Source organism: Stegostoma tigrinum, chromosome 2 (genome assembly GCF_030684315.1).
Source record: "Stegostoma tigrinum isolate sSteTig4 chromosome 2, sSteTig4.hap1, whole genome shotgun sequence".
Taxonomy (NCBI): domain Eukaryota; kingdom Metazoa; phylum Chordata; class Chondrichthyes; order Orectolobiformes; family Stegostomatidae; genus Stegostoma; species Stegostoma tigrinum.
This window is the reverse complement of record NC_081355.1, coordinates 89,283,181-89,299,047: the sequence shown is the minus strand read 5'-3', so window position 1 is coordinate 89,299,047 and position 15,867 is coordinate 89,283,181. Positions and strand designations below refer to the sequence as shown.

The 15,867-nt window shown below is 38.3% G+C and overlaps 1 protein-coding gene across 3 annotated transcripts in view; it reads left to right on the top strand.

Moving 5' to 3' along the window:
- LOC125464408 (uncharacterized) overlaps window positions 1-15,867 on the top strand; it is a 79,924-nt gene that overhangs the window by 20,015 nt on the left and 44,042 nt on the right. For all 3 annotated transcript variants that reach the window (XM_059655346.1, XM_059655343.1, XM_059655351.1), the window contains exons 5-11: window positions 3,636-3,689; window positions 6,676-6,774; window positions 8,384-8,520; window positions 10,421-10,543; window positions 11,976-12,042; window positions 14,194-14,289; window positions 14,427-14,537. In XM_059655346.1, the coding sequence (XP_059511329.1) occupies window positions 3,636-3,689; window positions 6,676-6,774; window positions 8,384-8,520; window positions 10,421-10,543; window positions 11,976-12,042; window positions 14,194-14,289; window positions 14,427-14,537 (687 nt within the window). The remainder of the gene's footprint in view (window positions 1-3,635; window positions 3,690-6,675; window positions 6,775-8,383; window positions 8,521-10,420; window positions 10,544-11,975; window positions 12,043-14,193; window positions 14,290-14,426; window positions 14,538-15,867) is intronic.

Sequence of the window (15,867 nt, the reverse complement as noted above, 5' to 3'; positions counted from 1 at the left end):
CAGTGCACTAGGCCATCACCACCTCCCCGCTTAAATCTGTCTCTTGCCTCAGGAATTGTGCTGGCATCAGAAGCAATCCAGAGAACGTTCACTAGACTGATATCAGGTATGGAGGAACTGTCTTATGACGAAAAGTTGAATTGTTTGGGCCTGTACTCATTGGTATATACAAGAATGAGAGGCAACCATTTTGAAACATACAAGATTCTTAAGGGGCTTGGCAGGGCAGATGTAGCAAGCTTGCTTCACTTGAGAGTTTAGGACTGTCTGGCCTAATCTCAATAAGGGATCACCCATTTAGGACGGAAATGCAGATAAATTTCCTGAGGGACGTCAATCAATGGAATACTTTTATGCAGAGAGCTGTAAAGGCTGTGTCATTAACTACACTCAAGTTAAAGGTAGACTGCTTCTTTTACTAAGCAAGGAAGTCTAGGGTTTGGGGATAGCACAGCAAAGTGGAGTTAAAACTATCAGATCCAGTCATGTTTCTGTTGAATGGTGGAGCAGACCCAATGGGCCAAAGGTGTCTCTTTCTGGTTCATTAAATCCCTCTTGGGATTTATCTTCAGCGGAAAACTTTTTTTGTTGAAATGTTGACGCCCTGAAGCATGAAATATCTTGTGGGTTGAGCCTCATAGTTTACAGATGTCAACTTAAAAATTTGGGAATATAGAAGATCAAGTTTGATAATCGTATTTTAAAAGAAATACCTTGGCAGTAAACTTGGTACTCAACTGGAACATAGATCATAGTCATTGTGCTTAAGAACCACATTTGATGGATCGATTTAGTCTGTGCATGGTCCCTGTGCTATTTGATCTTGTGTCCAGATAAAGTTCTTTTAAATTTGAAAGAATCTGCTTCAGAAATTCTACCCCTTGTATCCTTATCCTCTACTGTTTTAACATGTGCCTTGATGTACCTGATGCTTAAACCGTCATTGGTAGTGTTGTGATCATTTGCTTGTTTCTATGATCTGGCCAAATTCCTGTTTTCTCCTGTCAGATTTCTAACCAGCGATGGACTTATTTGTCAATTGGTACTTTACTGACTACTTTACCAAAACTTTGGAGAAATCTAGAGGTACTTGAGTGACTTGTATTTCCCTTTGCTTCAAACTTGACCTTGGTTTGTAATTTCCCAAGACTGAAAATTCTGTGGTTGGCTTGCAGGCGGCAACCACAGTTCATCACTTGTGTGTCTTGGTTTGCCGTGTATAATTTGAGACATTTCTTTAACTGTTGATTTTAACCCTTACTCCTAAGTGCACCCATGAATAATTGAAAATATTGGAAATTATACATGTCTTTTGCTCTATGAGGTCTTGGAAATCACACCAGAGCGTCTTAAAGTATGTTTTGCCTTTATAGTTCAGTTTGAACTTCATTCTCATGAAAGTGAAGTACTGTAGACTCTGGAGATCTTAAATAGAAAGTGCTGGAAAAGCCTAAGCAGGCCTTGGAATGTCTGTAGAGGGAGAAAAATAGTTAATGTTTCAAGTCCACTGTGACTTTTCAATGACACAAAGCATTTGAAAGTCAATTCTTATCCCTCTGCATTGGTGCTGCTGAGGTCCTCCCAACACATGCTGTTTTTATTTGAACTTTTCCCTTTAAATAAAAGGGAAGCTGACCCTACAACCAAAGTGGGAGCTTATGGAACCAGCCTTTCATCTTGTGAATTTCCCCATTTTGATGAGTGTGATGAAACTGTTAGGAAATTGATTTTAGCTCAGGTGATTATTCTGAGAGGCATGGATGATCAATCAGGTGGTACTGTTTGGGGAAAAAATTGGATAAAACGTCAGGTGAACCAACTATCTTGGGATTTTGAATGCTTACGTTTATGGTTTTGAGACATTGAGTCACCCAACACACTCTTAATCTATTTTTGCACTTGGTGTTTGAACAGTTTTCGACCATAGGTGCCCTGGAGGGGTCCAACAGAAGACATAGTTGGCTTAGCTTTCCCAGTGATGAAGGAGTGAGTTCTCATTAAAGGTGGTACATTTGGCACTCGGGAGGCAGTGGTCTAGTGGTATTATCACTGGGATGTTAACCCAGAGACCTAGATGATGTTCTGGGCACCCAAGTTCAAGTCCCACCATGCAAATGGTGGAATTTGAATCCAATAAATATCTGGACTTGCATCTAATGATCGTTAATCCATTGATTTTGTCAGGGAAAATCCCATCTAGTTCACTAATATCCGTTAGGGAAGGAAATCTGCCATCAGGCCTACATGTGACTCCAGACCCACAGCAATGTGGTTGACTCTTAACTGTCCTCTGAGCAAGTAGGGATGGGCAATAAATGCTGCGTGGCGAGCAATACCATCATCCTGTGAACGAATTTTTTAAAAATCCATCAAACTGATCGTCAAAAATTGACCTGTTGTCGGATCAAATTTTAGGGCCTGAAATAGTCTGTGTAAGACATAGTGGACTTGTTTCCTCAGGTTTGTTACTCACCGATAGAGTTTGCATACTTTTACAAATATATTGAACTTGTGTAGAAGAACAGCAGTGACAACTGTGATTTCTGTAGTGCATGAAATGTAATAACTTGTTGACTTGTCAACAAAACTTGACACCAAAGTACACAACAATTATAGGTTTGATGACCAAAGGATTGGCCAAAGATATGTTGTTAAGGCCTGTCTTGAAGGAAAGCAAAGTGAAATAGAGAAACCAAGGTAGAGATGGATTCTAGAGTTTTGAACCAAGGCAACAAAAGTGCAGTTGGATGGGGGAAATTGCAGTTTAGCTTGTATGTTCAAGAGTCCATAATTGATTAGGTGCGCATCATCTTGAGAATGTTGTGGAGCTGGAGGAAATTGCCCAAAGAGATGTGAGATCACGCTTTTCAATGCACATATTGAAGGGACTTTGTCCCATCTAAAGGTAGTATGTAACAACTGGAAGGGAACATTTAGATAAATCTATTCGCTGTTGGAGTTGAATAGCTGTACAGTTTGTAACTCATATTTCTCCAATGATCTTTCTTCCTTCAAGACAAAGAGGTGTTTGTCCAACTTGTACTTATCAACCTTTATTGTAGCCAATTCCAAACATTTCTCAACTTTCGTATGAGCTGGTTAGATTCCTTTTATAGAACAGGGGCTGCAAATGGTTGTCCAGAATTTAGATTTACTTTTTATACAATCTTTAAGGAAAAGAAACAATCTTGGAAAATATTTTTGGACCAGGATTTGAACGTGTGCTTCTGTTATCGTGTGGAGCATAAATACTGATATGGACTAATTGGGCTGCATGGCCTGTTGCTGTGCAATAGATCTCATGTAATCCTGTGTAAGTGCTTTTTCCTAATAACAGTAAGGAGCAGCATTAAAATGCTACATGCACTTTATAAGCATAGGATGGTGTAGGTGAAAACATTTGATGTGATGGTACAATGAAATGTCGCTAATCTCCAATTGATCTTTAAAGCACGACTTTCAGGATGAAAAAGTAGTGGGAGAATGAGATGAAATATAGACAATATTTTTCTTGTGTTGATGCACATAACTCCAGAACTGTTAATTCTTTTCCCAAGCGCAGAAAGTGTAATTGCACATATAAATATGTCAATTTCAATTAAATGTTATTTCTGCTTTTGAATTCTATTTCTCAGTTCCTGGATCAAAAGGACACTTTAAAAACACAGGGACTAAAACGTTTAACACTGGTATGTATTTTTCTATTTACTGTTTCTGAAAGTCTGGTTAAAATTTTTAGTTGCTGCTGCATTGATTTAAGTTCATTTCTGTCAACATTCATTGGTTGTAAGGTGGATTTCGATTGATACTAGTCTTCATTTTCACCCTTCACCGTTGCATAGACCCACTTTCTGTGAAAGAATTCTAGAAAAATTGAAGCTCTAGGGCACGTGAGGAAATGTTAAGATTCTTAAGGTAAATTCTGCTTCTGTGTCCATTGAAGCATTTGTGCCTAGTCTTTTATAAAATTAATTTATTAGCTGTTTTCCCTGCTGAGAAGATTTTTTTGCTTCTAATGATAGGCATTCAGTCTTCAGCTTTTACTGTAACTTGATGTTTTGTTTTGTACTGAAACCTCCAGAAAATATTGGTACAGTTTTGCACCTGTCTGATACTTCACATCGTGAGGGATTGTGGTGCAATGTTAAATAATTCCCTTCAAGTTAAATTCTGCATGAAAGATTTATATTACCACAGAATTTGGAGATTGGGTGAAAGAGCTTGAAGTCCATTTTTGTGGTTGATGCCCCTCACTTGAATAAAACAGATTATATTTATAGAGCACTTAGGTTAATAACTTGTGAACTAGTTCCTTCACTCTTACACTAATTTGCATTAAGGCACAGGATTCAAACGTGCAGGCAACAGTTTTGCATGAATCTCAACTTTGTCACTACTGACTATTTGGTAGTGGATGGAGTTGTTATTTAATGTCCGTTTCCATCATTGGCTTTTCCATCATTGATTTCTTGCTTTTGCCCTAAATAAATAATCCATCAAAACAATTTATATTTTAGTCTTTATTATCATAGTGCTGCTTAAAGATGAAAGTTAATTGCATTGTTGGGGATATTCATGTATTTATTGTAAGATAGATCATTTAAACATCCTTCCCTTTTTATAAAAAAAAATTAGATGATGATTTGAAACCAAAACAGAAAATGCAGGAAACACTCATCACATCCCACGTGGTTGATCTTTCAGATGTTGAATCAAATTGTTTAATCAAAGTCTACAGCAGAAGCCTCAATTCCTTTGTTCATTTCACAGGGCTGCTCAACCTGTTGAATATTGGATCTTACATTTATTGTTCTCTATTAAATTTGCATGTGTGTATTTTGCAAGTCTTATTTGGGCATTTGTTTGTAACAGTCACACATTTTTGATAATGTTCCTCTACCTCCATTATGTTGTCCATAATGACTGTTATGTAGCATCATGAGTGACGAGGAGTATAATGCTCTATTCTTGCTGGTAGCTTATTTATGTAAAGTGCCTTTGGATATTTTAAAAATAGATAGTAAGGAAATAAATAAACGTAAGTGTAGTAGTTTGGAGATCAATCTTATTGACTGATACTATGATTTTTTAATGATATGTAATTTCTTGTTTCCATCTGATAACTATAAGCTGCAGACTTGGGTAATCACTATTCAGACTTCATAAGTTGTTAGTTTTCAATTTGGCTTCAGGCCAAACAAACTAACATAATTTTACAAGTCCTGAAGCTTTATGAAAGGTCAGAGTTAAAGACCTCTGAGCAGGCCTTGTGTATATGTGCTCAGTATACAGTTCAAAGAATCCTGTTGCACAGAAGGGGGCATTTTGACCCTGCACAATTTTTTTTTGCCAGCTCTTGATGGGGTATATGAATTCAGTTCCACTTCCTGTACAGTTTTACAAAAGAATGCAGTTTTCATTCCTTCAACTCGATGCTTTTTCTTTTTAAAGTTACAATTAACCTGCTTTCACTATACTTTTCAAATAGTGTATTCAGGATCATTGAACCTTTGCTTTGCTTAAAAACCACCACTCACCAATTGCTCTTTTTGATAATTATTTCAAATCCTTTATTACTGAGCTTTCAGCCAGTGGAATTGATTTTATCTTTATTTATTCAATGTCATTTGAAGTAAAACTCCCTTTCTTTGATGTGTTAGTTGAAATATCCTCCAGGGAGTTATCAGCTGCTGTCTACCGCAAGTTCACCTTCACCGATTAACACATATATACATGGAATTTCTACAGATCCACGTACTGTCTGATTGGCTTTATTGGCAACGAAGTAGAGTCTGGAACTTTGGTTCACACTGCAAGCTTGATGCTAATATGGGGCACATCAAAGCCATTTTACAGGATAATGACTACCCTAATCAGAATATTTCATGCTGTATATTGTACATTTTACAAATTTCTGAATTGGCCTAAGACCGCCAGTTTTGGTCTTTCAATGCTAAATCTGTTTCTGTCTAGTTTAGAAGGGTAAGACATTTCATTTCATCTGAGATAAAAGTATTTTATTTGATTAAATTATGGATAGTGCAGTGGTATTGCTACTGGACTAGCACACGAGATGCCCAGCTAAATGCTTTGGCATCACTGGTTCAGATGCCTCTGTTTTTGGAGTTTGAGATCAATAAATCTGGAAGTGAAGGCTTGCATCAATTACGGCAGTCATCTCATCAATTGACATAAAAATCTGTCGAGCTCTGCAAAGTCTTTTAGAAAAGGAAATTTACTGTACTTTATTGGTGTGACCTACATGTGATTCCAGATCTAGAGCAATGTAATTGACTCTTAATGGTTCTCTGAAATGGCCGGACGAGTCACTCCGTTTTGAGGCTGGTTAGGAATGGGTAACAAATGCTTCTCTAGCAGCAATGTCCACAGCCGTTGAAAGAATTAAATAAGGGAGTTAAACTGTGTTTATGCAAGATTTCAAAATTCCAGAAAAGTCTTGAGATACCCATTTCATATGTCTACTTGTTAAATGCATATCAGGTAAAAATTAATTGCATCTTTTCATTGGCATTTGAGAGCGGAACTGAGCCGTACTGTGTATTGTTTCTGAACCTTGATATGTCTAGCATAGTTGCTAAAAGTAGTACTAGATTGTTTGTTAGTATTTTTTGTTTGTAAATGTAGTCTATTTAATTATGGGTTCTTCTGTTGTAGTTAAAAAAAGGATACCAACAATTGATGCACCACATGCCTATGGGTCATCCCTTTTGGAACAACACATAAGAGATGTCGGCATAAATGATCCTTTAATTGGTATGTTTTTTCCCCAAATAAGGTTATTTTATCCAATAGCATGTATTAATCAGTAAATTAATTTGTCTGCTATTGTATATTTATTGGTTCTTTTCCAGGTTTGGAAATGTAAACAGGATGGCTTTTCAGAATTAATGTAATAACAGCTTTATAATGGGTAAATCGTAGGCGTAAATGTGGGACAGTAATAATTTGCCTTTGTACAATCTGTCTAATAAAACTAATCCAAACCTTCGTTAGCAATTTTAATTCAGAGAGAGGGAAGGAATACAGATATTGCCTTGTTTGCTATAGATTGATACCCACATTAACGGTCCGAGTGTTTTCATTCAGGAACTGAGGCAACGTGTTCTTTTGACTCATGGTTTCCAGAAGCTTACTGTTCATTCTGTGATCATGTTGGAGATGTCTTGTGGGAACAGTTGTCTTTTTTTCATTATTATATATGAATGTTATGCTATGTGGAGCTGAGGTAGCTAAACCAAGTTTTATGGTATTAGCCTGAATATACTTATCTAAATGAGTGGTGGAGTAGGCTGAAGGGTTTATTTGACCAACCTATGTTTGTCATAAAAACCAAAAAAACTCTGGAGGCTGTAAATCAGAAACAAAAACATAAGTTGCTGGAAAAGCTCAGCAGGTCTGTGAAGAAAGGTCACCAGACCCAAAATATTAACATTGATTTCTCTGCACAGATGCTGCCAGACCTGCTGAGCTATGTTTATAATCTGTTTTTGGACGTACCACTTGTATTAAAGGTGTAGACAGCAAGGGATTCCTGAAATAAGAGTCTCGATTTAATCATATGCTCCTTATTGGTAATGGGAATAGTGATTTACAAACAAGTACTGACCATGATGAGTTGCTTCTGAGATGCAGTTTAAGCTTTTTTTTTTGTAGAGGGATCCAGGTAAGTGGACTGAACAGGTTGAAGTTGAGTGCACAGTGCCTGTAAATTTTGAAGTTTGCTGTGTTTTACACAAAATAGTATTTCCATATCAACCAACATCGACTCGGAAGCCTCTTTAATTGTAATGATGTTTGCTTCTTTAAGACAACCTCTTTTCAGCAGTGTACTTTATTGGCTGCTATTGGGTATATCTAATCTTAAGTTTAATCGGACATATTTAGCTCACATTGCCAAATAAGTTTGCCTACGGTGTAAGAGTAACTTCTCATTTTTTTGGTGAGATTTTGGATTTCTTGAAGATGCAGCTGCAAATTCACAATGGCGATTTAAGGCCTCAGTATTGGCTGATTATTCTACTAATCGATTAACATTGTCTTGGTTTGTATTGTTATATTTCCACATTAAAAAAACCAACCAGATGCCTCATTGTCCAGTTTATTTTTAAAAACAAAAACTGTAATTCAATTTCTAATGATCACCACTGCACTGGTAATTTGGTTTACGCCCAGTTGCTGCACATGCAGTTGAAATGCAAGGGTTTTCTGGCATTCTGTATCATGAACCTAAAACGTGAATTGTTACTTGGACATATTAAGTTGTCATTTCAGCCAAATAAGTGGCTGAACTTGAGTAAACAATTTTTAATTAATAATCCTCAATAACTTAAATCTGGAGTCTTAGATATGTGTTTCCCTACAGGACTGAAATATGTAATTGAATATCAGACTGAACAGTCACCAGATCCTACGTTCTTCTGTGGACTTTGCAATTGTCGAGGAGGATTTTCCTCATTCATCTCTCATTTACTTGGTTATAAGCACAGGCTGAACTATATGGTAAGCATTTCTGAGATGGTGTACTTGCATGTCCTGGAAGCTGCATGTGTTGATACACACAGTCCTGTTCTTTGCAGGCACAGTGCCTGTTTGAACTCAAAACGAGAAAATGACAGCTGTTCTCTGGTTCGTTCATCATTTATACAAGCCTTGGAGCTTTAAATATCAGCCATTAACTGGTGCTTACTCCATACCTTTACTTTGATCAATCAGATTGGTCTTGGCAACTATTTGGCATTCTCCTAATTCAGTAAATGATTTTCCTTTTACGGTGGTGTTTCTTGCAAAGTGACCTGATGAACATAAGTGAAAAGCTTCAATAAGATGGCTTTTGTTCACCAATGTTAAGGTAGAGGAGTAGGAATTCCAGAGATGGCATAAGAGTGACTGCCCTGGATATGATGCCACACAGTGGCCTTCAAGGCGACCTTGGAAAACAGGTGTCAGTGGGCTCTAGGAAGGATATCTCTCTGCTGGTGGAGTCATAGCTTTCACAAGGGAATATGACTTCGAACAGCAGAACCAGTCATTTCCATTCCACATGTGCACAAGTTTCTCAGTAATGCCACTGGCCCTTCTTCAGTTACATCATCAATGGCCTTTCCTCTGTATTAACATCAGAAGTAGGAATATTCACTGACTGCACAACGTTCAGCACCATTTGTGACCTGTCAGATACTGAAGCAGTCGGCAAATCCAAATGCAGCAAGGCCTGAGCGATGTCTGGGCTTGGGCTGACAAGTAACATGTGTGCCACACAAGTGCTAGACAATAACCATTTAAAAGGATAAGAGCAGCAGATAAATGGGAGGAGTACCACTTGCATATTTCTCTCCAACCCACATACCATCCTGACGTATTTTTTTAGTTTATCAACGTTTGTTTCAGTGTCAATGGATGAAAATCCTGGAACTCTCTACCTAATGATATTAACAGCAAACGAGCTGCAGTGAACACTACTTTGTCAAGAGCAGTTAGAAATGCAAAGTAAGTGCTGACCTAGAGAGCAGTCATGGAATCTCTACAGGTGTGCAAGCAGGCCATTTGGCCTGTCAAGTCCACACTGACCCTCCAAAGAGCATCCCACCCAGACCCATCCCCCTAATTTATAATTGTCTGTAATTATGTGAAATGGACAATATTAGTAAGAGCAAGTAGTGGTTTATTGGAAGCCAAGTGCATAAATTATAGCAGAAACATTAAAATAAATCTTTTGTACCTGACTTAAGTGGAAGACACAAAATAAATCCCTAGAGTAGTAGGGAGGCAGAGATCTGTTGAGTGTGCAATAAGTGGGGTGGGGGGGCGTTAATTAGCCTAAAAATTGATAAATCCAATGATCATCTGAGATGTAGAAGATGTAGTTCACAGGTTATGGCTTCAGAAAAAGCAAATGCATTGTTTTCTTCATTCCAGAATTATCTAGTTTCTAGAATTCCCCCTCCCTATCAGAAGGGAGCAAAATATATAGTTCCCTTGTTCATGAAAAGAGTGAGAGAGAGAAAGCAGGAAACTAACTAAGAAAAAGCGTAGATGATGATGTAGGCAGCTGAAGATGGGGTTAATAATATTGCAATTGGGAAAAGGAAATATCAGGCTTCTTTTCAGTAGAGAATAGGAAAATTCTCTAACATTCCAGGAGAATTGATAGTAAGGGCTGGAACACAATTTTAATTTGGCTTTGAAACAATGTCATTAAAGATAAATTCCTGTTATGCTTGGAAAAGATGTTCTGAGGAGCAACCTATTTTGAAGTTTTAAATTATGCAACAAACACAAGACTTAGCAGGGGAGGGGAAAATGGTTCAAACATTGTCTTAAAGCCTAGTTCTAACAATAATTAGAAAGCTATGTGCCGTTTCCATCAATGTAATGCTACTTGACTTTTTTTTTCCCCCAGGGAAGAGCATACCCAGATGCATTACAGCTTGATGGAGTAAAACTAAAGCAGTCAGAATTGAATGCATTAGTTAAAGAAAAGGCAGAATTGATTGAGAAGATTGATGGAAGGGGCAGTGTTAAGGTAAATATAATATTTTTCAAGACTTTAATTCTGGGTCTTAATCTTGTTTTGCAAGGAAAATGTATACCAATTATGCTCAGTTGCTCGTGCATGGATTAGTGTGCAGAAAAAGCTGGTTGGGAAATAGTTTAAAGTTGCGCAGCAATGGACAGAGCATTGAACAAAAAATCGTTGGCATTTGTTACAAAGGGAGTGTGGTAATTGTGGATGATTCCAGAACAGTCTGAGTGGATCACAAGCTAACAAAAATAACTGTGCTGTAACCTACATCAAGATGGTAAGGAAAAGGAATAAAGGGTGCTAAGGATCAGTTAACTTGAATCTTAATCCAAAAAAATGACTCTTAGGAACTGGCTTGTCATTGGGACTGGAAATAGCCCATTCCTTTAACCATAATAATATGGAACTCTTGACCCCAACCACCACCTGGTCCTCTTAGACTTTAAGACATGTTTGGTTGAAGCACATCATTTGTTTGCTGCACAAGCTGCTGTCAAATGATTTTTGTGCAACTTTGACAGTAGGAGAATCCAAAACTAGAGGGCATAGGTTTAAGTTGAGAGGGAAAGACTTAAAAAGGACTTGGGGGTCAAAACTTTCATACAGAGGGTGTTGGGTGTGTGGAGCAAACTGCTAGAGGAGATGGTGCAGGTGGGTACAATTAGAAATTTTAAAAGGCATCTGGATGGGTATAATAGTAAGAAGGGTTTAAAGGGATATGGGCCAAATGCTGGCAAATGGGATTAGATCAATTTAGGATGTTTGGTCAGAGTGGACATGTTGGACAGAAGGGCCTGTTTCAGTGCTGTATAACACTGACTGTATGTGTGCCCTCTTAACTGGCCATTTGTTGCTGGCAAATATAAGCTGCTTTGCTGTGTGTCTGAGTGAAAAGGCAAAGCAACGCAAAATGACCAACAGTTTGTGAAATGGCAAGCTAAGGAATGCAGAGAATGCAATGAGCTTCTGAGTAAGTGCAAATTCAGCTCGTGTACCTCTTGCTCATCTAATTATTCAACTTAAACTAAAATTGAATCTCCAGGAGACTGAAAGCTTGATCGTTCAGGTGAAGTTTAAAGCAAGGTAGAGAAATGCATAAAAGGAGTTTTAGCAATAGAATTTGCCGCCTGAAACTGAAACAGTTGGGGTGTGTGAGAAAAGGAATACACGAGAAGTGTCACAGGACAGTGGGCCTCAAATGAGGGGCAGCAACTGATGGGAAAATATTGTCGGTACAAAGGCTGCTATAATAATGGGAAGCGCTAGTAATGAAGGTATTTAAACCAAGAGGAGAGTTTGTGAGAAAGGGTTGAGTACTACCGTCAGGGCGAATGATTATTTAAAACATTAGCTGGTGTGGGCTAGGGCGGGTGTTTTGATGATCAACTGATTCTTGGAGCTCTTCTTCAGAAACATACGTTGTGAATTTCAGGTTGTTGTGGATGATACCCCAGTTGAATTTTCTGGAGGAAACCCTGGGAAAAGAGTTCCAGATAATTGTAAGTTTCTTACACTCATTGCTTGACCAACTGGGAAGATTTCTTTGTACTTTATTATCTTGTCCATTGCCAAATATATAACGGTTTAAGAAATGTAGCTGTGATGAGGTTCGTAAGTTTGAGGCTGACACCAAAATTTGGTGATGTGGGGACGGTGAAGAATGTTATTCGAGATTACAAAGAGATCTTGATCAATTGGGTCAGTAGGCTGAGGAGTGGCAGGTGGAGTTTAATCTGGATAAATGCACGGTATTACATTTTGATAAAAACAAACAACAGCAGTACTTATACAGTTAATGGTAGGGCCCTGGGCAGTGTTATAGAACAGAGAAACCTAGGGGTTCAGGTTGAAATTCGCGTCACAGGTAGGCAATAGTTAGAATGATGGCCTTCATTGCTCAGACCTTTTGAGTATAGGAGTTTGGGCATCATGTTGAGGTTGTACATGATGTTGGTGAGGCCTCTTCTGGCATATTCTGTGCAGTTCTGGTCATCCTGTTATATGTAGGATATTATTAAATTGGAGAGTGTTCAGAAAAGATTTACCAGGATGCTGCTGGGTATGGTGGGTTTGAGTTAGTGAAAATAGGCTAGGACTTTTTTCCCTGGAATGTAGGAAGTTGAGGAGTAACCTTTATAGAGGCTTATAGCCATGAAGGACATGGGTATAGCAAATAGCAAAAGTCTTTGCCCTGTGTAGGAGAGTTCAGAACTAGGGGATATATTTTTAAAGTGAGAAGAGAAAAATTTATAAAGGACACAGTGGTTTGTGTCTGGAGTGAACTGCCAGAGGAAGTGGTGGATGCAGCTACAGTTATGACATTTAAAAGGCACCTGGTTAATTACATGAATATGCAAGGTTGAAGGCATGCTTGCTGAACCAGTGGGTTTGGTTGCAAACGTTTCGCCACCCTGTTAGATAACATTGTCAGTGTGCCTCCGGTGAAACGCTGGTGACCTGTCCTGCTTATTATTAATATGCCTGGGTTTGCTGGGGTGGTTGGTATTACTTCTAGTTCTGTTTCTCAGTGGTTTGTACACTGGGTCTAATTCAGTGTGTTTGTTGATGGAGTTGGAATACCAGGCCTCCAGGAATTCCCTGGCACATCACTATTTGGCTTCTGCAATTATGGGTTTTTTTTGTCCCAGTCGCATTCAAGACCCTCGTTGTCCATGTGTAGTGAGACAAGTGAGAATTGGTCATGTGTCTTGGTGGCTAGTTGGTATTCGTGTATCCATATTGTCAGTTTTCTTCCAGGTTAACCTTTTGTCGTGTTTCTCATAGTCCTTTGCTGGTATTTTGTATATCACACACACACTGGTTTTGGGTCTGGGATCCTTTACATTCATCAGTAGCTGTTGTAGGGTGGTTGTTGGTTTGTGGGCTGCTCTGAATCCTCAGTGTCTGAGTAGTCTTGTGGTCATAGGACAAGGTGGTCAAGTGGGACAGAACACCAACACTTCACCAGAAGCGCACTGATGATGTTACCTAGTAGGGTGACGAAACATTTGCAGCCAGACCCACCAGCTCAGTGAGCATGTCTACATCCTCATCTACAACCTCATCCCCAACCTGAGCTACAAATCTTCTCAAAATGAATGTGAAAAATTTGGAGGTTTGTGGGCCAAACACGGGCAAATGGGAATAGTTTAATTTGGAACACGGTCAGTGTGGACTAGTTGGACTGAAGGGTCTGTTTCCATGCTATATGAGTCTATGACTGTATAAACAAGGAACGTCATTGCATTCCATGTTGTAAGGAATCTGCAACAAGTGCCAATGATATCCTGAATTAATTTTTAAACATTAGCTGAAGGGGAAAAGTTACCATCTTTTGGTGGCAGCACATGGAAATTAGATATGATTAAAAATTTGCCAAGAGTTTACATATTCAAAGCAATTTTACTTATAGTATTTAGAATTGTGAATGGTCAAACCTTTGTGCCATGAAAACTTCAGAAGTAGCTTTAGTCAGAGAATGAGTACTGCAAGTTTTATTTTCTTCAGATCAAGAATATCGTGTTCACAGGGTAGGATGAGTAATTATTTTCAATGCATACAAGAGAGTTTCAATATAGCAACATTTAATTAATGTAGCTTGGTGAATTGCTTTTACTTGCAAAGTTTTTCTTTTGTTTTTTCTGATTCAGATAACCAGTCACGACATGACAACTTTGGAAGTGGTTTCAGTAATTTTAACATGGAAAGTCCCAGTGCCTATGACCCAAGACGGGTGCGATCACAAGGTAAGGGAGTGAACTTGGTTTGTATGTACTCACTTGGTTTAAAAAAAAAACCCTGAAATCTGATTTTTAAGTAACTGAATAAATAACACCTATTTGAAATTTTATTTGACATAATTTATGTTCTTTTGGTATTTCAGATGGACAGTCAGAGAAATATTCAAGACGCGATAACTTTGGAAGTAGTTTTGGTCAGCATGATAATATGGGAAATTCTAGTTCCTATGAATCGAGAATGCCACCTTGTCATGGTAGGAATGCTAAACTTTCATGCAAAAATAAGGGAGAGATGGTGATGTAGTGATGATGTTACTGGACTAAAATCCCCAAAGCATTATCTGAGTTTCTGGATATGAGTTCAGGTCCCACCCTGGCAAATAGTGACATTTGGAGTCAGTTACAGTCTGGAATTTAAAGCCAGCATAATCATGATCATGTAATTATTGAATATTGTAAAAACTCATTTAGTTTGTTAATGCCCTCTTTTAGGGGAGGGAATCTACTGTCCTTACCTTGTCTGGTCTACATGTAATTCCAGACCAATAGGAACATGGTTGATTATCAATTGCCATCTGAAATGGCCTATCCAAACTGTTCGGATGAAGGAGCAATTCAGGGTGCATGACAAATGCTGTCCTAGCCAGTGACAGCCATTTATCATGAACAAATTTTTTAAACAAATCCTTGTATGTTACTGACTGGATGTAAAAGATCAAAAATCTGCCCTACTGGTCTGGGTGATCACAAGCTTAAGGTGGTGATAGAATGCACTACTGTCTCTGGACTACAAAAGGTATTCTTCATTTCTTTCTGTCAACCTCACTAGAACAAGTATGCTTTGGTATGTAAATGAAAACTGTTCTTTTTCCCTCTTAACACTCAGGCTTTGCAGGCCTACATTAGATCATAGCTGAACATGTTAAGTATCTGTTTAACTAGCCCCTGGTATGTTTTTTTGAATTTCCAGCTGAAATGGGGAAAAACAAACAACAAAATATCCTGTAACAAATTCTTTCCAAACAGCAGTGAAGGTTTGTAATCTGGTTGTATTCTGTTTTGAATCATAATGTTGGTCGTTCCAGATTACACACAGGTTTGGGTACAACTGATGGGGGTTTTTTCCTATGAAATTTCCTTTTTCTTTAGCAAATTGGCAGCTATATTCCCTCTATGGCAATGGCTACATTCAAGAGGTACTTCATTGGCTACAAAATACTTTTGGAATATCCCAAGGTTATGAAAAACACTTTATTCATGCAACCTTTTTCATTAATTCTTTAAAGGGTTGCTTTATGCACTGGCAAGACTTTAATTATTTTGCCCTGGCCCCCTAGAAGTCAGTGAAGGCTGCCATTTTCTATGACAGTCTCGATAGTAACACATGTAATAGTAAGGTGGTCTGTTGGGGACGGAATCCAGAAATGTGATTCAGATACAAAGAATTTAGATAACTTGGAGTAAATGCTTCCATGATAATGTTACCTTTGCTTTGCTGAAGGGAGAAAGTGCTACCAAAGTAAACTTGGTGAGTTGCTACACTGTCATATACACTACAGCGACAGCACAAGTGGAGAAGTTCCA